The 27,308-nt window shown below is 40.3% G+C and overlaps 1 protein-coding gene and 1 non-coding gene across 2 annotated transcripts in view; both read right to left on the bottom strand.

Annotated features, from left to right (window-relative positions):
- The window catches only part of LOC137097537 (tyrosine-protein kinase-like otk), a 29,907-nt gene extending 25,999 nt beyond the window's left edge, over positions 1 to 3,908 (bottom strand). The window contains exon 1 of the mRNA XM_067470881.1: positions 3,724 to 3,908. Within this exon, the coding sequence (XP_067326982.1) occupies positions 3,724 to 3,880 (157 nt within the window). The 5' untranslated portion in view covers positions 3,881 to 3,908. The remainder of the gene's footprint in view (positions 1 to 3,723) is intronic.
- Positions 3,909 to 7,871: 3,963 nt separating this feature from the next.
- TRNAL-CAG (transfer RNA leucine (anticodon CAG)) lies at positions 7,872 to 7,954 on the bottom strand. Its single transcript has one exon. It is a non-coding gene; the product is annotated as a tRNA-Leu (tRNA).
- Positions 7,955 to 27,308: the final 19,354 nt, after the last annotated feature.

Below are 27,308 nucleotides of genomic sequence, written 5' to 3'. Positions count from 1 at the left end.
GCTGGAACAGCACTTTGGCTTTCTCGATGTTCAATGACAAGCCGAGCTTCTCGTATGCTTCTGCGAAGGTGTTGAGAGTGGCTTGTAGATCTTCTTCTCCCCTGGAGTGGAGCTGTGTCCAAAAGCAACCAGAGTGAGGATAAAGGCATTGACTGTGCCTTTTATACCTCTACAAATGCAGGCAAACAAAGAAACATGCTTCTACATACATTGACACCATCATTTCGTCACCTTAAGGTAAAGGTAAAGGTAGTCCCCTGCCATTAAGTCCAGTCATGTCTGACTCTGGGGTGTGGTGCTCATCTCCATTTCGAAGCCGAAGAGCCGGCGTTGTCCGTAGACACCTCCAAGGTCATGTGGCCGGCATGACTGCATGGAGCGCCGTTACCTTCCCGCCGGAGCGGTACCTATTGATCTACTCACATTTGCATGTTTTCGAACTGCTAGGTTGGCAGAAGCTAGGGCTGACAGCAGAAGCTCACGCCGCTCCCCGGAATCGAACCTGCGACCTTTCGATCAACAAGTTCAGCAGCTCAATGCTTTAACCCACTGCGCCACCTTAGCATCATAGAAATATCAAATTCAATCTTCCAGCATGAGAGAGGAATATCTCTATATATTTTTCTCAAGAGCAGCTTACATACGTCAATCAAGGGGCCTACTTTGACCTGTCAGGAACGGGAGAGATTCCTTACTTAGAAGGAAGACGCTGGGTTATGTTGTACTAGTCTCTCTGGAATGTATAGATAACAGGTCCCCCTTCTCCTCCCCCTTTTAACACAGATCTCCTTCTGCATTATTTATTATTATTTTATTTACAGTATTTATATTCCACCCTTCTCACCCCGCAGGGGACTCAGGGCGGATTACAATGTACACATACATGGCAAACATTAAATGCCATACACACACAACACATATAGACAGACAGTCAGAGGCTATTTAACATTCCAATTTTCTGGCCACCAGGGGAGCTGTCGCTTCACCGTCCATCTGCGACACTGATGAAGTACTTTCCGCATTCCCCGCATGCTTTTGCTGGAGATTTTTTTATGGCCTCATAAATTTGTTAAATTAGCCTCCCCACACATAGGTGGTACCTAAATTTCCTACTTGACAGATGCAACTGTCTTTCAGGTTGCAAAGGTTGACAACAAGCTACACAATTGGCTGGAAGCTGACTCCGACCCGGGCTGGCTTCAAACCCATGACCTGTCGGTCAGTAGTGACCTTAACGCAGCTGACACCCAGCCAGCTGTGCCACAATCCCGGTACAATACAATATTTTCAAAATAATTGGAAGCCCTTTTGCAGAATCTAGAACAGTGGTTCTCAAACTTCCTAATGCCGTGACCCCTTAGTGCAGTTCCTCATGTTGTGGTGACCCCCAACCGTAACATTATTTTCATTGCTACTTCATAACTGTCATTTTGCTCCCATCATGAATCGTCATGTAAATACCTGATATGTAGGATGTATTTTCATTCATTGGACCAAATTTGACACAAATACCCAATATGCCCAAATTTGAATACTTGTGGGAAGGGGGAGTCATTTTGTCATTTGGGAGTTGTAGTTCACCTACATCCAGAGAGCACTGTGGACTCTAACAATGATAGATCTGGACCAACTTGGCATGAATACTCAATATGCCCAAATCTGAATATTGTTTGGGGAAAACAGACCTTGACATTTGGGAGTTGTGGTTAGTGGGATTTATAGTTCATCTACAATCAAAGAGCAATCTGAACTCCACTAACAATGGAATTGATTTATTTATCGTGTCATCAGCAACCATACCATTGTGTTACAATTCTAACAGAACAGAACAAACACACAGATTAAAAAGAAAAAGAAAAGAAAAAAAACAAACAACGGATTTTGCAAACTTGGTAGTTGGTTAAATGTCCTTTGACAAGTATCTGGCCACTTGGAGTGTCTCTGGTGTTGCCGCAAGAAGGTCCTCCGTTGTGCATGTGGCAGGGCTCAGGTTGCATTGCAGCAGGTGGTCAGTGGTTGGCTCTTCTCCACACTCGCATGTCGTGGATTCCCCTTTGTGGCCCCGCTTCTGAAGGTTGGCTCTGCATCTCGTGGTGCCAGAGCACAGTCTGTTCAGCGAATTCCAAGTCTGTGTGCCCAGGGGGGAGTCTCTCATCTGGTATCACCCATGGATTGAGGTGCTGGGTTTGGGCCTGCCACTTTTGGACTCTCACTTGCTGGGGTGTTCCAGCGAGTGTCTCTGTAGATCTTAGAAAACTATGTCTTGATTTAAGTCATTGGCGTGCTGGCTGATACCCAAACAGGGGATGAGCTGGAGATGTCTCTGCCTTGGTCCTTTCACTATTGGCTGCTACTTCCCGGCGGATGTCAGGTGGTGCAATACCGGCTAAGCAGTGTAATTTCTCCAGTGGTGTAGGGCGCAGACACCCTGTGATAATGCGGCATGTCTCATTAAGAGCCACATCTACTGTTTTAGCGTGGTGAGATGTGTTCCACACTGGGCATGCGTACTCATCAGCAGAGTAGCATAGCGCAAGGGCAGATGTCTTCACTGTGTCTGGTTGTGATCCCCAGGTTGTGCCAGTCAGCTTTCGTATGATGTTGTTTCTAGTGCCCACTTTTTGCTTGATGTTCAGGCAGTGCTTCTTGTAGGTCAGAGCACGGTCTAGAGTGACTTCCAGGTATTTGGGTGCGCTGCAATGCTCCAGTGGGATTCCTTCCCAGGTAATCCTCAGAGCTTGGGATGCTTCTCTGTTCTTAAGGTGAAAGGCACATGTCTGTGTTTTAGATGGATTAGGGATCAGTTGGTTTTCCCTGTAATAGGCAGTAAGAGCGCCTAGAGCTTCGGAGAGCTTCTTTTCAACCATCTCAAAGCTCCCTGCTTGAGCGGTAATGGCACGATCATCAGCATAGATGAAACTCTCTGTCCCTTCTGGCAGTGGCTGGCCATTTGTGTAGATGTTGAACATGGATGGAGCAAGCATGCTCCCCTGAGGCAGGCTGTTCTTCTGTTTCCGCCATCTGCTTCTCTGGCCCTGGAACTCAACAAAAAAGCTCCTGTTTTGTAGCAGGTTTCCTATGAGGCGGGTGAGGTGGTCGTCCATTGTGATATTATACATTTTTCTCAGGAATAGGCGCTGGTTCACAGTATCATAGGCTGCTGACAAGTCTATGAAGACAGCTCCTGTGATCTGCTGCCTTTCAAAGCCATCTTTTATGTGGAATTGATCCAAACTTGGTACACAGAACTCCCATGGCCAACAGAAAATACTGAAAGGGTGTGGTGGGCATTGACCTTGAGTTTGGGAGTTGTAGTTCACCTACCTCCAGAGAGCACTGTGGACTCAAGCAATGATGGATCTGGACCAAACTTGACATGAATACTCAATATGCCCAAACGTGAACACCGGTAGAGCTTGGGGAAAATATACCTTGACATTTGGGAGTTGTGGTTGCTGTTGAGAAACACTGATCTAGTAGAACATTCAAAGACTGGTCCATAAGAGTGTTGGGTGATTGAAAATACATTGCCAGAGCGAAGAACAAGATGGTGATCTATGCAGATCTTATTCCTGTGCATCCTCTCTGTCCTGCCATTTTCTAACACAGAGAGAACCTGATTTTTCTTACATTTCAGTCCTTGCAAAGTACAGACAATATATGCATAAATAAGTATCTATATTTCCAATATCTCCCCATCATCTTCAAAAAAAGGAAGCTCACCTGAAAAGAGAAAAATGATAAACATCAATGGCAGAAAGACTTTTCCTTGCTGGAGGCTGATGCCAATTTGACCAAGACGCCTTTCCATCCTGTGGCTACGAACTCCAGAATCCTCACCATCTATGGCTCCCACTTTGCTCTCAGCCAGAAAGAACATGTAGAATGGAGAGAACTCCAAACAATGCTGATATGGCTATTTTGTCTTAATATAGAAACTTTTGAAAATTTTCCGGTTAATCCCCTCCCTTCCTCTGCCCCAACTTCCTCTTTTGCCTTGTCTTTTGCCTTGTCTTTTTCAGTGGGAGACTTGGGCCTTTGTTGTCATCATTGGTGATCTTGGTGGTTTTCCTGTAGTTGGTTGCTTGGCCAATTGTGGGACATGACCAGGGGCGGCTCGTGCATTACGCGAAGTAAGCGGTCGCAAAACACTTTTTTTTGCCAGGGGCGCAGAGGCGCCTCAGTAAATGCCCCTCGACCGCCACTTGAGGAGCGCCCCCTCAGCTCACAACAGCCCTAGCAGTCCGGGGGGAGCCTCGGCTTTCTTGGGATCCTCTTCCCAAAGGGGCCGGGCCCTTGAGCCTCGCCTAGCCCCTCTCGTTCCTGCTCCACCCGGCCACCGGGTGCGCGAGCAGAGCTCAATCGTTCTCCGCATTCGATCCCTTCCCCATGACCGGCTCCCTTTCCCGATCCCCAGGCGCTCCACCCGCCTCCTCTCCTCTTGGATTGTCTCTGTTCTGCTTTATTCATATTCCTAAGTTGGGTCCTTGTAGAGATGTACATACTGGTGCTTGCCAGGTATGTAGAACTGCAGTTCCCATCTGCCTTGTGTGTTGCGCTACTCAGGGGCGGCTCATCCATTACGCAAAGTAAGCGGTCGCAGAACACTTTTTTTTTGCCAGGGGTGCAGAGGCGTCTCTGTAAATGCCCCTCGACCGCCACTTGAGGAGCGCCCTCTCAGCTCACAACAGCCCTAGCAGTCCGGGGGGAGCCTTGGCTTTCTTGCCTCACTGCCGGGCGATCCTCTTCCCTAAGGGGCTGGGCCCTTGAGCCTCGCCTAGCCCCTCTCGTTCCTGCTCCACCCGGCCACCGGGTGCGTGAGCAGAGCCGGCGCTCAATCGTTCTCCGCGTTCGATCCCTTCCCCATGACCGGCTCCCTTTCCCGATCCCCCGGCGCTCCACCCACCTCCTCTCCTCTTGGATTGTCTCTGTTCTGCTTTATTCATATTCCTAAGTTGGGTCCTTGTAGAGATGTATATTAACTGGTGCTTGCCAGGTATGTAGAACCGCAGTTCCTATCTGCCTTGTGTGTTGCGCTACCCAGGGGCGGCAATCCAATCTGGAGGTGACTAAGGCATGGACCACCCTGGCCAGATCTGACTTCACGAGGTACGGTCGCAGCTGGCACACAAGTCTTAATTGTGCGAAGAGAGAGAGAGAGAGAGAGAGAGCCCTTCCGGCTGGAGGTATCTCCCACCTCCGCTCCCTCCTTTGTTTTTGCGCCTACCAGGGGCGGCTCGTCCATTACGCGAAGTAAGCGGTCGCAGAACACTTTTTTTTTGCCAGGGGCGCAGAGGCGCCTCTGTAAATGCCCCTCGACCGCCACTTGAGGAGCCCCCCTCAGCTCACAACAGCCCTAGCAGTCCGAGGGGAGCCTCGGCTTTCTTGCCTTGCTGCCGGGCGATCCTCTTCCCAAAGGGGCCGGGCCCTTGAGCCTTGCCTAGGCCCTCTCGTTCCTGCTCCACCCGGCCACCGGGTGCGCGAGCAGAGCTGGCGCTCAATCGTTCTCCGCGTTCGATCCCTTCCCCATGACTGGCTCCCTTTCCCGATCCCCCGGCGCTCCACCCGTCTCCTCTCCTCTTGGATTGTCTCTGTTCTGCTTTATTCATATTCCTAAGTTGGGTCCTTGTAGAGATGTATACTAACTGGTGCTTGCCAGATATGTAGAACTGCAGTTCCCATCTGCCTTGTGTGTTGCGCTACCCAGGGGCGGCTCATCCATTACGCGAAGTAAGCGGTCACAGAACACTTTTTTTTTGCCAGGGGCGCAGAGGCACCTCTGTAAATGCCCCTCGACCGCCACTTGAGGAGCGCCCCCTCAGCTCACAACAGCCCTAGCAGTCTGAGGGGAGACTCGGCTTTTTTGCCTCGCTGCCGGGCGATCCTCTTCCCAAAGGGGCCGGGCCCTTGAGCCTCGCCTCACCCCTCTCGTTCCTGCTCCACCCGACCACTGGATGTGCAAACAGAGCCGACGCTCAATCATTTTCCGCGTTCGATCTCTTCCCCATGACCGGCTCCCTTTCCTGATCCCCCGGCGCTCCACCTGCCTCCTCTCCTCTTCCCATTCCATGGGTGGGCCAAGGGGCGGAGCCGCCGTGCCTGGCCCGCTTCGGGTCCGGAGGCGTGTCTGAAGACCCCAGCGTGCGCACCAAAAGTCGCCTCTTCTACTGACTTTCTCTTCAGCCATTGGGACCGAGAGAGAGAGAGAGAGAGAGAGAGAGAGCCCCTCCAGCTGGAGGTATCTCCCACCTCCGCTCCCTCCTTTGTTTTTGCGCCTACCTTCAGGAAAGATGGGCATCTCCACCTCTCTCTCTCTCTCTCTTGGTCCCAATGGCTGAAGAGAAAGTCAGGAGAAGAGGTGACTTTTGGTGCACACGCCGGGGTCTTCAGGCACGCCTCCAGACCCAAAGCGGGCCAGGCAAGGGAGCAAGTGCGGCAAGTGTAGTTACTGGGATGTATAGTTCACCTACAATCAAAGAGCATTCTGAACTCCACCAATGATGGAATTGAACCAAATATGGCACACAGAACTCCCACGACAAACAGAAAATATATATCAATGATTGGTTGGGGGGGGGGGGGGGGAGGAGGGCGCCAAAATACTATTTGCTTACCGTTGAAAATTACCTAGGGCCGCCTCTGCCTATCTTACTATATTATTTTTATTTTTATATATTGTATTGTTTTTAGTATTATTATTTTGTATCACCTTATGATATTATTAACATTATATTTATATAAAATACATTAGATTAATAGAATATACTAATATTTTATAAGTAGCATTATATTTAATATATTAGTATTCCTATATTACATTATTTTTATTTTTATATATTTTATGATATTATTAATATTATATATATACATAATATTATATTATTAAATTACAATAATATATTATATTATTAGATTACAATATTAGTATTATGTAGTATTTAATATATTAGTATCACTATATTACTATATTATTATTATTTTTATATATTTTATGATATTATTAATATTATATATATATATACATAATATTATATTATTAAATTACAATAATATATTATATTATTAGATTACAATATTAGTATTATGTAGTATTATATTTAATATATTAGTATCCCTATATTACTATATTATTTTTATTTTTATATATTTTATGATATTATTAATATTCTATGTATATATACATAATATTATATTATTAAATTGCAATAATATATTATAGTATTAGATTACAATATTAGTATTATGTAGTATTATATTTAATATATTAGTATCACTATATTACTATATTATTATTATTTTTATATATTTTATGATATTATTAATATTATATATATATATACACATAATATTATATTATTAAATTACAATAATATATTAGATTATTAGATTACAATATTAGTATTATGTAGTATTATATTTAATATATTAGTATCCCTATATTACTACATTATTTTTATTTTTATATATTTTATGATATTATTAATATTATATATATACATATTATTATATTATTAAATTACAATAATATATTATATTATTAGATTACAATATTAGTTGTATTATATAGAGTATATATGGTTAGTATATTATAATATTAGTATTATATATTACACTGTATCATATTAAAAGTAGTAGTATTGTAAAAAAGTAGTAGTATTATATATAATATCTAATATATTATTAATATAGCATAATATTAGTAGTATTATTATATATAATATATTGGTATTATGCAAACATTCTCTTGTTGAAGTTTTGCCAGTCTCTTTGATTTTAGAGACAAGACGAAAAATATATTGTGTTTAGAAATACAAATAATAATAATAATAATAATATATTATTATTATTATTATTAAAAAGCACAACCTTATTGTCAGAAGTGGGATTCGAACCCACGCCTCCAGGGGAGACTGCGACCTGAACGCAGCGCCTTAGACCGCTCGGCCATCCTGACAGGTTGATTGGCTGTTTGCTGGCTCACGCAGAAGAGCATTCGAAAGCGTGACTGCGCAGGCGCATTCGGATGCCAGGCAGTCCTTCTTCAGCAGGCAGGCGTCGTCCAGTTGGTCTGCTCTGGGTCTTAGTGCCCCTTATGTTCAGGATACAATGCAACATTGTATCCTGCCAATTTCCTGCCAACTTCCAGAAGAGCATTCGAAAGCGCGACTGCGCAGGCGTATTCGGAAGTCAAGCAGTTCTGCTTCAGCAGGCAGGCGTCGACCAGCTGGTGTTCTCTGGGTCTTAGTGCCCCTTATGTTCAGGATACAATGCAACATTGTGTGTCAAATGTATTTGTCAACTTCCAAATGATGACTCCATGCATTTCATAGGATTTTCATAGGCAAAGAAGCCTCAGATGAGGATTAAACAGCCCCCTCCTCAGAAATATAAGATCTACACTGCTATATGTAATGGAATAATACTAATATATTATATAATAATAATATTAATAATGTTGTAATGTAATATATAATATATTATGTATTTATATACTAGGTACTAGATATTATATATACTACAACTTATGATATAGTACACTATATTGTACTGGTAGTGTATTATATATAGTATAATATATACTATTATACTAATATATATATATACATATATAATATTAATAATGTAATGTAATATATAATATATATTGTATTATATATACACTAAAATTTATATTGTGGTATTATATATTACTAAAACCTATGATATAGTACACTATATTGTACTATATTATATTGGTAGTGTATTATATATAGTATAATATATATACTATTATACTAATATACTAATATATATATATATATATATATATGTGTGTGTGTGTGTGTGTGTATAGTGGTATTATATATTATATATACTACAACTTATGATATAGTACACTACATTGTTCTATATTACACTGGTAGTGTATTATATATAGTATAATATATACTATTATACATACATACATACACACACACACACACATATATAGTGGTATTATATATTATATATACTACAACTTATGATATTCCCTTCCTCAGAAATATAAGTTAAGATCTACACTGCCATATGTAATGTAATAATAACAATAATAACAATATATTATATAATAATAATATTAATAATGTTGTAATGTAATATATAATATATTATGTATTATATATACTAAATTTTATATAGTGGTATTATATATTATATATACCACAACTTATGATATAGTACACTATATTGTACTATATTATACTGGTAGTGTATTATCTATAGTATAATATATACTATTATACATACATATATATATATATAGTGGTATTATACATTATATATACTACAACTTATGATATAGTACACTATATTGTTCTATATTATACTGGTGGTGTATTATATATAGTATAATATATACTATTATACTAATATATATATATAGTGGTATTATATATTATATATACTACAACTTATGATATAGTACACTATACTGTTCTATATTATACTGGTAGTGTATTATATATACTATAACGTATACTATTATACTTATATATATATATATATATACATATATTGTGGTATTATATATTATATATACTACAACTTATGATATAATACACTATATTGTTCTATATTATACTGTTAGTGTATTATATATAGTATAACGTGTATTATTATACTAATATATATATATATATATATATTTAGTGATATTATATATTATATATACTACAACTTATGATATAGTACACTGTATTGTTCTATATTATACTGGTAGTGTATTATATATAGTATAATGTATACTATTATACTATTATACTAATATATAGTGGTATTATATATTATATATACCACAACTTACGATATAGTACAATATATTATATAATACCAATAGTATAATATATACTATTATATTATACTATTGTGTAATCGTATAATATATATTGTGGTATATATTATAGATACTACAACTTATGATATAGTACAATATGTTATATACAACCAATAGTATAATATACTGGTAGTACATTATATATATTGTGGTATTATATATTATATATACTACAATTTATGATATAGTACAATATAGTATATAATACTAATAGTATTATAGTATTATAATAGTATAATAGACTGACAATGTTATATATATATATATATATATATATATGTATATATATATAATATAGTATAATATAATAATATATAATAATAAAATAATAAATGTAATAATAATAATAGAGTAAATAATGGACATTTTAGAACAGTAATAGAGTAAAATAAATATAATTATTATAATAATAAGAGTAAAATAATAAATGTAATAACAATAATAATATAGAGTAAAATAATAAAATAAAAATAATAGTACAGTAAAATAATGTAAATGTAATAATAATAATAGAGTAAATAATGGACATTTAATAACAGTAATAGAGTATAATAAATGTAATAATAATAATATTATAGAGTAAAATAATAAATGTAATAATACATAGAGTAAAATAATAAACATAATAATAGTAATACATAGAGTAAAATAATAAAATAAAAATAATAGTACAGTAAAATAATGTAAAGGTAATAATAATAATAGTAAAATAATAAATGTAATAATAATAATAGAGTAAATAAATTTAATAACAGTAATAGAGTAAAACAATAAATGTAATAATAATAATATCTAGAGTAAAATAATAAATGTAATAAAAGTAATAGTACAGTCAAATAATGTAAATGTAATAATAATAATAATAATAGAGTAAATAATGGACATTTAATAACAGTAATAGAGTAAAATAAATGTAATAATAATAATATATATCAAGTAAAATAGTAAATGTAATAAAAATAATAGTACAGTAAAATAATGTAAATGTAATAATAATAATAATAATGGAATAAATAATGGACATTTAATAACAGTAATAGAATATAATAAATGTAATAATAATAATAATAAGAGTAAAATAATAAATGTAATAAAAATAATAGTACCGTAAAATAATGTAAAGGTAATAATAATAGTAATAATAATAATCGAGTAAATAATGGACATTTAATAACAGTAATATTGCAAAATAATAAATGTAATAATAATACATAGAGAAAAATAATAGTATAGTAAAATAATGTAAATGTAATAATAATAATAATAATAATAGAGTAAATAATAGACATTTAATAACAGTAATAGAGTATAATAAATGTAATAATAATAATAGAGTAAATAATGGACATTTAATAACAGTAACAGAATAAAATAATAAATGTAATAATAATAATAATAGAGTAAATAATAGACATTTAATAACAGTAATAGAGTAAAATAATACATGTAATAATAATACATAAATAATAAATGTAATAATAATAAGAGAGTAAATAATTGACATTTAATAACAGTAATAGAGTATAATAAATGTAATAATAATAATAAGAGTAAAGTAATAAATGTAATAATAATAAGAGAGTAAAAGAATAAATGTAATAAAAATAATAGTACAGTAAAATAATGTAAAGGTAAGAATAATAATAAGAGTAAAAGAATAAATGTAATAATAATAATAATAATAATAATAATAATAATAGAGTAAATAATAGACATTTAATAACAGTAATAGAGTATAATAAATGTAATTATAATAATAAGAGTACAATAATAAATGTAATAACAATAATAGAGTAAATAATGGACATTTAATAACAGTAATTGAGTAAAAGAATAAATGTAATAATAATCATAATAATGTATAGAGTAAAATAATAAATGTAATATAAATAATAGTACAGTAAAATAATGTAAAGGTAATAATAATAATAATAATAATAATAATAATAATAGAATAATAAATGTAATAAAAATAATACTAATAACATAATAAAATAATAAACAGGGGAACTTTTTTAGCCTAAAAAGGGGGCTGAAAAACTAGGCTTATACTCGAGTATATACAGTATATCTTGGCCAACATTTATTCCGAAGAGGTTTGCCTTGCCTTCCTCGGAGGCTGAGAGAGTGTGACTTGCCCAAGTCACTTGATGTGTTTCCATTGGCCGAGCAGGGATTTGATCCCAGGTTTCAGAGAGATCGAACTACAACCTCCTTTTTGCACCCCGACTTGCGTATATGTGACCTTTAAATGGTTCATCAGAAACTGGATTTTTTTTAATTTTGCAAAGGGCATTCCTACCATCTGGTTGGGTTTTTCCCCCTACTATCGTGGAAAAAGCTGAATATTTGGTCTTTCCTTCTTCTTAAAACTAACCCCAAAAATTAGGAAGTATTTTTTTCTATATAGCAAGAAAGTTCAAGGGGAAAATATTCAAAGAACTCTGCAGGCGTCCCATGCTTTCGCTTCCCCTTCGCTTCTTTTCGTTTCGCCCTGTGCAAAGGAAAAAACAACACAGAAATGTGCATTTCCTTCTTGGGCCCTTTCTACACTGTCATATAATCCAGATTATCAATACGGATAACCCACATTATCCGCTTCGGACTGGATGACCTGAGTCTACACTACCATATAATCCAGATTATCAAAGCAGGTAATCCACATTATCCTCTTCGGACTGGATTACCTGAGTCTACACTGCCATATAATCCAGATTATCAAAGCTGGTAATCCACATTATCCACTTCGGACTGGATGACCTGAGTCTACACTGCCATATAATCCAGATTATCAAAGCAGGTAATCCACATTATCGGCTTCGGACTGGATTACCTGAGTCTACACTGCCATATAATCCAGATTATCAATGCAGATAATCCACATTATCCGCTTTGGACTGGATGACCTGAGTCTACACTGCCATATAATCCAGATTATCAAAGCAGGTAATCCACATTATCCACTTTGGACTGGATGACCTGAGTCTACACTACCATATAATCCAGATTATCAAAGCAGGTAATCCACATTGTCTGCTTCGGACTGGATTACCTGAGTCTACACTGCCATATAATCCAGTTCAAAGCAGATCCAATCTGGATTTTATACTGCAGTGTAGATTTACGAGAGAGGAACTACTGTCCAAAAACATCCCAATACAATAGTTTCCCTACAGACAATTAGGCATTTTATGTTAATCCCTGTATGTTGTTATTCTATGTTGGTGCTGTTTATTGATTTCTGGCTAATTTTTGTTGGATTTTATATGTTCTGTGTTGTACTATGGTTGCTTTGTAAGATGCCCCGAGTCCCTTTAGGGCAGTTTTTCCCAACCTTTTTTTGACCAGGGATCACTTGACCAGGGGCAACTTTGACTAAAGGCTACTCGATCAGGGACCACTTGACCAAGGACCACTTTGACCAGGGACCACTTTGATCAGAGATCACTTTGACCAGGGATCACTTGACCAGGGACCACTCAACCAAGGACCACTTTGACCATGGTCCACTTTAACCAGGGACCTCTTTGGCCAGGGTCCACTTTGACCAGGGGCCACTCGACCAAGGACCACTTTGACCAGGGTCCACTTTGACCAAGGACCACTTTGACCAGGGACCACTCGACCAAGAACCACTTTGGCCAGGGTCCACTTTGACCAGGGGCCACTCAACCAAGGGCCACTTTGACAAGGGACTACTTTGACTAGAGACCGCTTGACCAAGAACCACTTCGACCAGGGACCACTTGACCAAGGACCACTTTGACCAGGGTCCACTTCGACCAGGGACCACTTTGACTAGAGACCACTTGACCAAGAACCACTTTGACCAGGGACCACTTGACCAAGGACCACTTTGACCAGGGTCCACTTTGACCAGGGACCACTTTGACCAGGGGCCACTCAACCAGGAACCACTTTGGCCAGGGTCCACTTTGACCAGGAACCACTTGACCAGGGACCACTTTGACAAGTGACCACTTTGACCAGGGACCACTTTGACCAGGGACCACATTTACCAGGGACCAATCCCTGTTCAAAGTGTAGTTTCCCATGAGAATGTCCCTGAAGGATGTGGGGATGATGGTGTGCTCCCTGAATTGCTACCAGAGAGTTCCCATGATTTGGAGCTGGAAAAGAGCTTCGCACCAGGTGCAGAAATTACTGAGCAAATAGATAGACGGGAAGAGATTAGTCAAAACAGGAGAGCCGAACAGTGGCTTCGGCGTTCTGCCAGGTTCCAAGAGAAAAAGATAAGAGATTCTAAAGTAAAGCAAAACCAATTTCCGAATGCTTGGAAGTTGGGATACAGCTATCGAGGAGATAAAAGGTCCAAGTACAGGATATGTAGTCAGATGAAGCATCGTTTGGAATCAAGTCAAGATCTCGTCCATGTTTCATGGAAGCCTTGCTTGGGAGATTCATGTTTAAGTGCCTTTTGTTTCATAGTTCCATTCTTGGATTTTATGATTTTATATTCATGTCTTGAATTCATGTTTCCTGGTTTCTTGAATTTTATTAGAGAAGTTTTGACTTTGTTTTCATGGACTTTGCTGGATTATTTTCCTTGGACTACTTTTTTCTTGCTTATCTTCCTACCTAATTGGATTTACCTATTTCTTTAAAGTGCTTTTTTACTTTACTGTTTTTTTAATTATCTTCAATTAAAAAAATTGTTTGCTTGTGAGTCAGCTGCATTAAGATCACTACTGACTGAAAGGTCATGAGTTTAAAGCCAGCCTGGGTTGGAGTGAGCTTCCGACCATTTGTGTAGCTTGCTGTCGACCTTTGTAGCTCGAAAGACAGTTGCATTTGTCAAGTAGGAAATTTAGGTACCACTTATGTGGGGAGGCTAATTTAACTAATTTACGACGCCATAAAATCTCCAGCAAGTGTGCAAAAAAGTGAGGAAGTACTCCATCAGTGTCACAAATGGACGGTGAAGCGACATCTCCCCTGGTGGCCAGAAGCTGGAATGTTAAATAGCCTCTGAGTGTTTGTCTATATATGTTGTGTGTCTATGGCATTGAATGCTTGCCATGTATAATTTACGATGCCATAAAATCTCCAGCAAGCATGCAAAAGAATGAGGAAGTACTCCATTAGTGTCACAAATGGACGGCAAAGCGACATCTCCCCTGGTGGCCAGAAGCTGGAATGTTAAATCGCCTCCGAGTGTTTGTCTATATATGTTGTGTGTCTATGGCATTGAATGTTTGCCATGTATAATTTACGATGCCATAAAATCTCCAGCAAGCGTGCAAAAGAATGAGGAAGTACTCCATCAGTGTCACAAATGGACGGCGAAGCGACAGCTCCACCGGTGGCCAGAATACCCTCATGAAAAAGCTGGAATGTTAAATAGCCTCTGTGTGTCTGTCTATGTATGTTGTGTATCTATGGCATTGAATGTTTGCCATGTATATGTACATTGTTATCCACCCTAAATCCCCTGCGGTGAGGACATCATTTCCATTTCTTCCTTTCACCCTCTATTCTGCAGCACTGCTGGTCACAGCTGACCTCCAACTCATTCCAATAGATAATTTTTTTGGAAAAAAAATGATATTTTTGCATTTAGAAAATAAACGGTACATGGAAAAACATACACATACAGATGCTTTATAGGTTTGTGCCTCTTCAAATTCTGCAGCACTGCTGGTCACAGTTGACTTCCAACTCATTCCAATAGATAATTTTTTTGGGAAAAAAAATTTTGGAAAATTTTTTGGAAAAAAATTGATATTTTTGCATTTAGAAAATAAACGGTACATGGAAAAACATACACATACAGATGCTTTATAGGTTTGTGCCTCTTCAAATTCTGCAGCACTGCTGGTCACAGCTGACCTCCAACTCATTCCAATAGATAATTTTTTTGGAAAAAAAAGTTTTGGAAAAAAATTTTGGAAAAAAAAATGATATTTTTGCATTTAGAAAATAAACGGTACATGGAAAAACATACACATACAGATGCTTTATAGGTTTTATAGGTGCTCAAGGGCCTAGCTGGGGTGAGACGGGCAGAATATAAATACTGTAAACAAGAAATAAATAAGAAATAAATCTGCAGAAAGAGCAGGAACTGAAGCAAAAAAAAATCCTGTATTTCCTTGTACAGAAGATTCATCAACTGGTAATATTTGGGTTTTACGTGCAAAGGAATCTCTGCCAAAGTCTGTCAATAATTTTCCAGTGAAAAGAGAAACTCCAGGGTTAAAATGCAAATAGGTGGTTGGATCTGAACCACGGAAAACATCCTAGTTCCTGCTTTTCCAGCCTGGGGGAAAATACCTTTCGCTTTCTGTGGAACTGGGTTTCTGTTGAAAGCACCAGGGAGAAATTAAAATGAAATCTAGCATTTCTTTGTATCCTTGCCTCCAGCAAAGCAGGTTCCCTCTTCTGTCCTCAGATCTCGCTCTCTATATTTTGAGAAAGAGGAATTTCAGTGGGAAATCCACCCACTGTCCACAATCTTCTTTTCGTTCTTGCAGTGAGTGATTTCTGCACATCCTCAGAGGCACCCTTGGCCATAGCCTTGCTTCTGAAAGCCGGCCTTCCAAAGAAGGGTTGAGTCCTACCCAAAGGAGGCAAAGGGCTTCTATTATTTATTTTTTCTCCTTCTTCTCCTTTTCTTACACTATCGCTTCTTTTTTATCCTTCTTCTCTTCCTCCTATTCTTCTATCACTTCCTTTTGTCTTCCTTCCAGCGCTTGTCCTCTTCTTCTTATTCTGTGACTTCTTTATTATCCTCCTCCTCCCTCTATCACTTCTTTTTGCCTCTTGTCCTCCTCTTCTAACTTTGTGACTTCTTTATTGTTCTCCTCCTCCTCATCTCCCCCTATCACTTCTTTTTTATCATCCTTCTTCTCTTCCTTCTATTCTTCTATCACTTTCTTTTACCTTCCTTCCACCTCTTGTCCTCCACTTCTTATTCTGTGACTTCTTTATTATTATCCCCTCCTCTTCTCCCTTCTTTTTTATCCTCCTTCTCTTCCTCCTCTTCTTCTATCACTTCTTTTTTGTCTTCCTTCCATCTCTTGTCCTCTCCTTCTTATTCTATCACTTCTTTATTATCCTCCTCCTTCTCTTCCTTCTCTTCTTCTATCACTTCTTTTTTTCCTTCCTTCCACCTCTTGTCCTCCTCTTCTTTTTCTGTGACTTCTTTATATTATTATCCCCCTCCTCTTCTCACTTCTTTTTTATCATCCTTCTTCTCTTCCTTCTATTCTTCTATCACTTTCTTTTGTCTTCCACCCCTTGTCCTCCTCTTCTTATTCTGTGACTTCTTTATTGTTCTCCTCCTCCTCGTCTCCCTCTATCACTTCTTTTTTATACTCCTTCTTCTCTTCCTTCTCTTCTTCAATCACTTCTTTTTGTCTTCCTTCCACCCCTTGTCCTCCTCTTCTTATTCTGTGACTTCTTTATTATTATCCCCTCCTCTTCTCACTTCTTTTTTATCCTCCTTCTTCTCTTCCTTCTATTCTTCTATCACTTCCTTTTGCCTTCCTTCTGCTTCTTGTCCTCCTCTTCTTTTTCTATGACTTCTTTATTGTTCTCCTCCTCCTCGTCTCTCACTATCACTTCTTTTTTATACTCCTCCTTCTCTTCCTCCTATACTTCTATCACTTCTTTTTGTCTTCCTTCTGCCTCTTGTCCTCCTCTTCTTTTTCTGTGACTTCTTTATTATTATCCCCCTCCTCTTCTGCCTTCTTTTTTATCCTCCTTCTCTTCCTCCTCTTCTTCTATCACTTCTTTTTTGTCTTCCATCTCTTGTCCTCCTCTTCTTATTCTATCACTTCTTTATTATTATCATCATCATCCTTCTCTTCCTCCTCTTCTTCTATCACTTCTTTTTTGTCTTCCATCTCTTGTCCTCCTCTTCTTATTCTATGACTTCTTTTGTTATCGTTCTCTTCTTCTCCCTCTATCACTTTTTATCCTCCTCCTCTTCCTTCTCTTCTTCTATTACTTCCTTTTGCCTTCCTTCCACCTTTTGTCTGCCTCTTCTTATTTTATGACTTCTTTATTGTTCTCCTCCTCCTCATCTCCCTCTATCACTTCTTTTTCCCCCTCCTCCTTCTCTTCCTCCTATTCTTCTATCACTTCCTTTTGCGTTCCTTCTGCCTCTTGTCCTCCTCTTCTTATTCTATGATTTCTTAATTGTTCTCCTCCTCATCTCCCTCTATCACTTCTTTTTTCCTCCTCCTTCTCTTCCTCCTATTCTTCTATCACTACCTTTTGCATACCTTCTGTCTCTTGTCCTCTTCTTTTTCTGTGACTTCTTTGTTATTATCCCCTCCTCTTCTGCCTTCTTTTTTATCCTCCTTCTCTTCCTCCTCTTCTTCTATCACATCTTTTTTTGCCTTCCTTCCACCTCTTGTCCTTTTTTTATTCTGTGACTTCTTTATTATTGTCCCCCTCCTCCTCTATCTTTTCCCCCCTCCTTTACGTCCCTTTCCTCCCCTCTCCCTCTTTCTCTCCTTTGTCCTCTTCCTTCTCTCCTCTTACTACTCTTTTCTCTTCCTTCTCCTACTCATTCTCCTCCTCTTCCACTTCTTTACCATTTTTTCTCCTCCTCTTCCTCCTCTTCTTTTTCTTTTCCTCTTTCCCCCCCTTAACTGCATATTAATTAAACATTAATAGGCAATTAAGCTGTAATTCATGCAGGATAAGGCCATTGTCAACTATGAGAATCAACCTATTTTGTCATGCTCCGGGGATTATGGCTGGATGGATGAAAGGTCTTCCTTCCTCCTTCTATCATTAGGAAAAGAGGAATCATGAAACTTCTTCGCAAAGCAGATTCTGAGTATCCAGCTTGTTCTCTGAATCATGAAGGCTTCCCAAATGTCAAGATCTATTTTCCTCAAACTCCACCAGTGTTCACATTTGGGCATATTGAGTATCCGTGCCAAGTTTGGTCCAGATCCATCATTGTTTGAGTCCACAGTGGTCTCTAGATGTAGGTGAACTACAACTCCCAAACTCAAGGTCCATGCCTACTAAACCCAGTATTTTCTGTTGGTCATGGGAGTTCTGTATGGCAAGTTTGGTTCGTTCCCATCGTTGGTGGAGTTCAGAATGATCTTTGGTTGTAGGTGAACTATAAATCCCAGCAACTACAACTCCCAAATGTCAAGGTCTATTTTCTCCTAACTCCACCAGTGTTCACATTTGGGTATATTGAGTATCCATGCCAAGTTTGGTCCAGATCCATCATTGTTTGAGTCCACAGTACTCTCTGGATGTAGGTGAACTACAACTCCCAAACTCAAGGTCAATGCCCACCAAATCCTTCCAGTATTTTCTGTTGCTCATGGGAGTTTTGTGTAGGAAGTTTGGTTCAATTCCATTGTTGGTGGCATTCAGAATGCTCTTTGATTGTAGGTGAACTATAAATCCCAGCAACTATAACTCCTAAATGTCAAGCTCTTTGGTTGTAGGTGAACTATAAATCCCAGTAACTACAACTTCCAAATGTCAAGGTCTATTTTCCCCAAACTCCACCAGTGTTCACATTTGGGCATATTGAGTATCCGTGCCAAGTTTGGTCCAGATCCATCATTGTTTGAGTCCACAGTACGCTCTGGATGTAGGTGAACTACAACTCCCAAACTCAAGGTCTATGCCTACTAAACCCTTCCAGTATTTTCTGTTGGTCGTGGGAGTTCTGTATGGCAAGTTTGCTTCGATTCCATCGTTGGTGGAGTTCAGAATGATCTTTGGTTGTAGGTGAACTATAAATCCCAGCAACAACAACTCCCAAATGTCAAGGTCTTTTTCCATCAAACTCCACCAGTGTTCACATTTGGGCATATTGAATATTTGTGCCAAGTTTAGTCCAGATCCATCATTTTTGAGGCCACAATGGTCTCAGGATGTAGGTGAACTACAACTCCCAAACTCAACTCCCAACTACCAAACTCTTCCAGTATTTCTGTTGGTCGTGGGAGTTCTGTGTGGGAAGCTTGGTTCAATTCCATCGTTGATGGAGTTCAGAATGCTCTTTGATTGTAGGTGAACTATAAATCCCAGCAAATGCAACTCCCAAATGTTCACCCACATCCAGAGAGCACTGTGGATGCAAACAATGATGGATCTGGACCAAACTTGGCATGAATCCTCAATATGCCCAAAAGTGGGCACTGGTGGAGTTTGAGGAAAATAGATCTTGACATTTGGGAATTATAGTTGCTGGGATTTATAGTTCACCTACAATCAAAGAGCATTCTGGACCCCATCAAGGATAGAATTGGGCCAAACTTCCCACACAGAACTTCCCCAACCAACAAAAATACTGGAAGAGTTTGGTAGGCATGGACCTTGCGTTTGGGAGTTGTAGTTCACCTACATCCAGAGAGCACTGTGGATGCAAACAATGATGGATCTGGACCAAACTTGGCACAGATACTCAATATTCCCAAATGTGAGGACTGGTGGAGTTAGAGGAAAATAGATCTTGACATTTGGGAATTGTAGTTGCTGGGATTTATAGTTCACCTACAATCAAAGAGCACTCTGAACCCCATCAAGGATAGAATTGGGCCAAACTTCCCACACAGAACTCCCACGACCAACAGTTTGGTAGGCATAGATCTTGAGTTTGGGAGTTGTACTTCACTTACATTCAGAGCACCATGGATGCAAACAATGATGGATCTGGACCAAACTCCTCAATATGCCCAAATGTGAACACTGGTGGAGTTTGGGGAAAATAGACCTTGACATTTGGGAGTTGTAGTTGCTGGGATTTATCAAGGATAGAATTAGGCCAAACTTCCCACACAGAACTTTCACGACCAACAGAAATACTGGAAGAGTTTGGTAGGCATAGAACTTGAGTTTGGGAGTTGTAGTTCACCTACATCCAGAGAGCACTGTGGATGCAAACAATGATGGATCTGGACCAAACTTGGCACGGATCCTCAATATGCCCAAATACTGTATAACACTGGTGGAGTTTGAGGAAAATAGATCTTGACATTTGGGAATTGTAGTTGCTGGGACTTATAGTTCACCTACAATCAAAGAGCATTCTGAATGCCACCAACGATGGAATTGAACCAAACTTCCCACACAGAACTTTCACAACCAAGAGAAATACTAGAAGAGTTTGGTAGGCATAGACCTTGAGTTTCGGAGTTGTAGTTCACCTACATCCAGAGAGCACTGTGGGCTCAAACAATGATGAATCTCGGCCAAACTTGGAACGAATACTCAATATGCCCAAATGTGAGCAGTGGTGGAGTTTGAGGAAAATAGATCTTGACATTTGGGAATTGTAGTTGCTGGGACTTATAGTTCACCTACAATCAAAGAGCATTCTGAATGCTACCAACGATGGAATTGAACCAAACTTCCCACACAGAACTTTCACGACCAACAGAAATACTGGAAGAGTTTGGTAGGCATAGACCTTGAGTTTCGGAGTTGTAGTTCACCTACATCCAGAGAGCACTGTGGATGCAAACAATGATGGATCTGGACCAAACTTGGCACAAATGCTCAATTATGCCCAAATGTGGGCACTGGTGGAGTTTGAGGAAAATAGATATTGACATTTGGGAGTTGTAGTTGCTGGGATTTATAGTTCACCTACAATCAAAGAGCATTCTGAACCCCATCAAGGATAGAATTGGGCCAAACTTCCCACACAGAACTCCTACGACCAACAGAAATACTGGAAGGGTTTGGTAGGCATAGACCTTGAGTTTGGGAGTTGTAGTTCACCTCCATCCAGAGAGCACTGTGGATGCAAACAATGATGGATCTGGACCAAACTTGGCACAAATCCTCAATATGCCCAAATGTGCCCAAATTGGGGAAAATAGACAGAACTCCCATGAGCAACAGCAAACACTGGAAGGGTTTGGTGGGCATTGACCTTGAGTTTGGGAGTTGTAGTTCACCTACATCCAGTGTCACAGTGGGCTCAAACAATGATGAATCTCAGCCAAACTTGGCATGAATCCTCAATATGCCCAAATGTGAGCACTGGTGGAGTTTGAGGAAAATAGATCTTGACATTTGGGAATTATAGTTGCTGGGATTTATAGTTCACCTACAATCAAAGAGCATTCTGAACCCCACCAATGATGAAATTGAACCAAACTTCCCACACAGAACTTTCACGACCAACAGAAATACTGGAAGAGTTTGGTAGGAATAGACCTTGCATTTGGGAGTTGTAGTTCACCTACATCCAGAGAGCACTGTGGATGCAAACAATGATGGATCTGGACCAAACTTGGCACAAATGCTCAATTATGCCCAAATGTGGGCACTGGTGGAGTTTGAGGAAAATAGATATTGACATTTGGGAGTTGTAGTTGCTGGGATTTATAGTTCACCTACAATCAAAGAGCATTCTGAACCCCATCAAGGATAGAATTGGGCCAAACTTCCCACACAGAACTCCTACGACCAACAGAAATACTGGAAGGGTTTGGTAGGCATAGACCTTGAGTTTGGGAGTTGTAGTTCACCTCCATCCAGAGAGCACTGTGGATGCAAACAATGATGGATCTGGACCAAACTTGGCACAAATCCTCAATATGCCCAAATGTGCCCAAATTGGGGAAAATAGACAGAACTCCCATGAGCAACAGCAAACACTGGAAGGGTTTGGTGGGCATTGACCTTGAGTTTGGGAGTTGTAGTTCACCTACATCCAGTGTCACAGTGGGCTCAAACAATGATGAATCTCAGCCAAACTTGGCATGAATCCTCAATATGCCCAAATGTGAGCACTGGTGGAGTTTGAGGAAAATAGATCTTGACATTTGGGAATTATAGTTGCTGGGATTTATAGTTCACCTACAATCAAAGAGCATTCTGAACCCCACCAACGATGAAATTGAACCAAACTTCCCACACAGAACTTTCACGACCAACAGAAATACTGGAAGAGTTTGGTAGGAATAGACCTTGCATTTGGGAGTTGTAGTTCACCTACATCCAGAGAGCACTGTGGATGCAAACAATGATGGATCTGGACCAAACTTGCCACAGATCCTCAATATGCCCAAATGTGAGCACTGGTGGAGTTTGAGGAAAATAGATATTGACATTTGGGAGTTGTAGTTGCTGGGATTTATAGTTCACCTACAATCAAAGAGCATTCTGAACCCCATCAAGGATAGAATTGGGCCAAACTTCCCACACAAAACTTCCACGAACAACAGAAATACTGGAAGAATTTGGTAGGCATAGATCTTGAGTTTGGGAGTTGTAGTTCACCTACATCCAGATAGAATTGGGCTAAACTTACCACACAGAACCCCCATGACCAACAGAAAATACTGTGTTTTCTGATGGTCTTTGGCAACCCCTCTGACACCCCCTTGTGACCCCTGGGTTGGGAAACACTGATATAGAGGTTTCCAAAGAGAGCACGTTCCTCAAATCTGTCAATAACCGAGTCCATGAAAGTTAAGCCCACAAATGTGGATGGCCAACTCTGCAATCCTTTGAGCTCTCTGGAGGAAAATGTGGGCTTTGATTGCAATTAGCAAGGTAACAAATCCAAAGCAACATAGTAACAGGGCACTTTCTTGCACAAATAAATAGCCCTGGGATGAAAGCTAAGGAGGACACATTTCACTAAATCCGGGATCATGTTTGGAATAGACTTGTTCTTCGCCTGCAAAGATTAGTTGAGAAACGACAACATTGTGCAAAAATCCATTATCAGCAGTTCGAAAATCCATCTCCATTCTTGGCAAGGTGCGGAATGGCAAGCGGCACGCATCATGGGATTATCTCCAAATCCTGGTGCAGTTGCAACTCCCATCATCCCCATCCTGCAGGAAATTCTAAGGAATTCCAGCAAATTTGTTGGATCGTGCTTTGAAAGTTCAGACTAAAGCCTGTTGTTGTTGTTTATTCGTTCAGTCGTTTCCGACTCTTCGTGACCTCATGGACCAGCCCACGCCAGAGCTCCCTGTCGGCCGTCACCACCCCCAGCTCCTTCAAGGTCAGTCCAGTCGCTTCAAGGATGCCATCCATCCATCTTGCCCTTGGTCGGCCCCTCTTCAAGGGTCTGGAGAACAAGCCCTATGAGGAGCGGCTTAAGGAGCTGGGCATGTTTAGCCTGCAGAAGAGAAGGCTGAGAGGGGATATGATAGCCATGTATAAATATGTGAGAGGAAGCCACTGGGAGGAGGGAGCAAGCTTGTTTTCTGCTTCCTTGGAGACTAGGATGATCAAGGGTCTGGAGAACAAGCCCTATGAGGAGCAGCTTAAGGAGCTGGGCATGTTTAGACTGAAGAAGAGAAGGCTGAGAGGAGATATGATAGCCATGTATAAATATGTGAGAGGAAGCCACAGGGAGGAGGGAGCAAGCTTGTTTTCTGCTTCCCTGGAGACTAGGATGATCAAGGGTCTGGAGAACAAGCCCTATGAGGAGCGGCTTAAAGAGCTGAGCGTGTTTAGCCTGAAGAAGAGAAGGCTGAGAGGAGATATGATAGCCATGTATAAATATGTGAGAGGAAGCCACAAGGGAGGAGGGAGCAAGCTTGTTTTCTGCTTCCCTGGAGACTAGGATGATCAAGGGTCTGGAGAACAAGCCCTATGAGGAGCGGCTTAAGGAGCTGGGCATGTTTAGACTGAAGAAGAGAAGGCTGAGAGGAGATATGATAGCCATGTATAAATATGTGAGAGGAAGCCACAGGGAGGAGGAGGGAGCAAGCTTGTTTTCTGCTTCCTTGGAGACTAGGACACAATGGGACAATGGCTTCAAACTACAAGAGAGGAGATTCCATCTGAACATGAGGAAGAACTTCCTGACTGTGAGAGCCGTTCAGCAGTGGAACTATCTGCCCCGGAGTGTGGTGGAGGCTCCTTCTTTGGAAGCTTTTAAACAGAGGCTGGATGGCCATCTGTCAGGGGTGCTTTGAATGCAATATTCCTGCTTCTTGGCAGAATGGGGTTGGACTGGATGGCCCATGAGGTCTCTTCCAACTATTTCATAGAATCATAGAATCAAAGAGTTGGAAGAGACCTCCTGGGCCATCCAGTCCAACCCCATTCTGCCAAGAAGCAGGAATATTGCATTCAAAGCACCCCTGACAGATGGCCATCCAGCCTCTGTTTCAAAGCTTCCAAAGAAGGAGCCTCCACCACACTCCGGGGCAGAGAGTTCCACTGCTGAACGGCTCTCACAGTCAGGAAGTCTTTGATTCTATGATTCTATCATTCCAAGGTAAATCTTCAGGTTCTTTCTTAGCTTTTGGGCTGAAACTCTTTATCTTCCGCTGTCCAAACTCCAGAGTGTTTATCTTTACGGCGACACCGGTAGCTATTGATTCAGCTTCGCAAGCAAAAACAAGTTTCCACAAGCAAGAGAATGAGGCCGAACCCATTCTGTCTGTCAGAAAAGAAGGTTCCCCTTGTTCCCTTGGCTTGTTACGTAAGAGTGAGAAATCCCGGCTAAATCTCTCTGGAACACCACTTGACAAAAGGTTACGCTCCCTTACTTACTTAGGCAATCCCTCGTTAGACGAGTAGGATAGTCTTCCAGGGTTGGTCCATAGGTGACTGTGGAGCCCTCTTCTTGATCTGCATCTTCTCCCGCAGTGAGGGCATTGGTTTCCAGGTGGAAGGCGGTCTCGGTCAGGGTTGGCTTGACGCGCCTTCTTCTTGGCACATTTCTCTCTTTCGCCCTCCATTCGTGCCTCTTCAAATTCTGCAGCACTGCTGGTCACAGCTGACCTCCAACTGGAATGCTCACGAGCCAGGGCTTCCCAGTTCTCAGTGTCTATGCCAGAGTTTTTAAGGTTGGCTTTGAGCCCATCTTTCAATCTCTCTTCCTGTCCACCAATATTCCATTTTCCATTCTTGAGTTCGGAGTAGAGCAACTGCTTTGGGAGATGGTGGTTGGACATCCGGATAATGTGGCCGAGTTGATGGTGGAGGACCATCGCTTCAATGCTGGTGGTCTTTGCTTCTTCCAGCATGCTGACGTTTGTCCGCTTGTCTTCCCAAGAGATTTGCAGGCTTTTCCGGAGGCAGCGCTGATGGAATCGTTCCAGGAGTTGCATGTGACATCTATAGACAGTCCTCATCTCACAAGCGTATAGCAGGGTTGGAAGGACAACAGCTTTATAAACAAGCACCTTGGTATCCCTACGGATGTCCCGGTCCTCAAACACTCTCTTCTTATTGCTGTTTCCACTCCCTTGGCTGCCCCCTCTCCACAAAAGTCAAAATTGACACTGAAATACAACACCGCCTGAGCTCTGCGAGTGCAGCATTTTCCCAAATGAAGCAGAGTGTGTTTGAGGACTGGATCATCCACAGGGAGTCCAAGGAGTTTGTTTCTAAAACTATTGTCCTCCCAACCCTGCTATATGCCTGTGAAACGTGGACTGTCTACAAACATCACACCTGCGAAACTTGGACTGTCTACAGACGTCACACCTGCGAAACATGGACTGTCTACAGACGTCACACCTGCGAAACATGGACTGTCTACAGACATCACACCTGCGAAACTTGGACTGTCTACAGACTTCACACCTGCGAAACTTGGACTGTCTATAGACATCACACCTGTAAAACGTGGAATGTCTACAGATGTCAAACCTGCAAAACATGGACTGTCTACAGACGTCACATCTGCGAAACTTGAATTGTCTACAGACGTCACACCTGCAAAACTTGGACAGTCTACAAATATCACAGATCTGCGAAACTTGGACTGTCTACAGACGTCACACCTGCGAAACTTGGACTGGCTACAGACGTCACACCTGCAAAACGTGGAATGTCTACAGACGTCAAACCTGAAAAACATGGACTGTCTACAGACGTCATACCTGTAAAATGTGGCTGTCACACCTGCGAAACGTGGAATGTCTACAGACGTCTAACCTGCAAAATGTGGATTGTCTACAGACATCACACCTGCGAAACGTGGACTGTCTACAGACGTCACACCTGCAAAACTTGGACTGTCTACAGACATCACACCTGTGAAATGTGGACTGTCTACAGACGTCACACCTGCAAAACTTGGACTGCCTACAGACATCCATCAGCGTTGCCTCTGAAAAATCCTGCAAATCTCTTTGTGGGATTTTCCAGAAATTATTAATAATATTAATCATAATTAATTAATATTAATAATTAATATTAATTAGAATTAATAAATTGTTATTATTATTCTGTAACATAAACTCTGTATTTAATTTATCCTTGTTTCTTGAGGAAGTCAGGATGATAAAAACAAGCCCTAGGTGATGCCAAAGGCCAGCTCTCTTAAGTAATCAATGATGAGTCAATTAATGAAGTAATCAATGATGAGTCAATCAATGAGGAGGAAGCTTGGCCAACTCTCCAAAGAGAAAGGAAAGGCTTTGCTGCGACAATTCAGACAGAACCCAATGCCAGGACATCCTGGAAGCCAGCCTTGGCTTCTCCAGCCAAAAGAGGCGGGTCGAGGGAGGGAGGG

The sequence above is a fragment of the Anolis sagrei genome, chromosome 8 (assembly GCF_037176765.1).
Source record: "Anolis sagrei isolate rAnoSag1 chromosome 8, rAnoSag1.mat, whole genome shotgun sequence".
NCBI classification, from domain to species: Eukaryota; Metazoa; Chordata; class Lepidosauria; order Squamata; family Dactyloidae; genus Anolis; species Anolis sagrei.
Note: the sequence above shows the minus strand (reverse complement) of the source record. Positions and strands in the feature narration are given on the sequence as shown.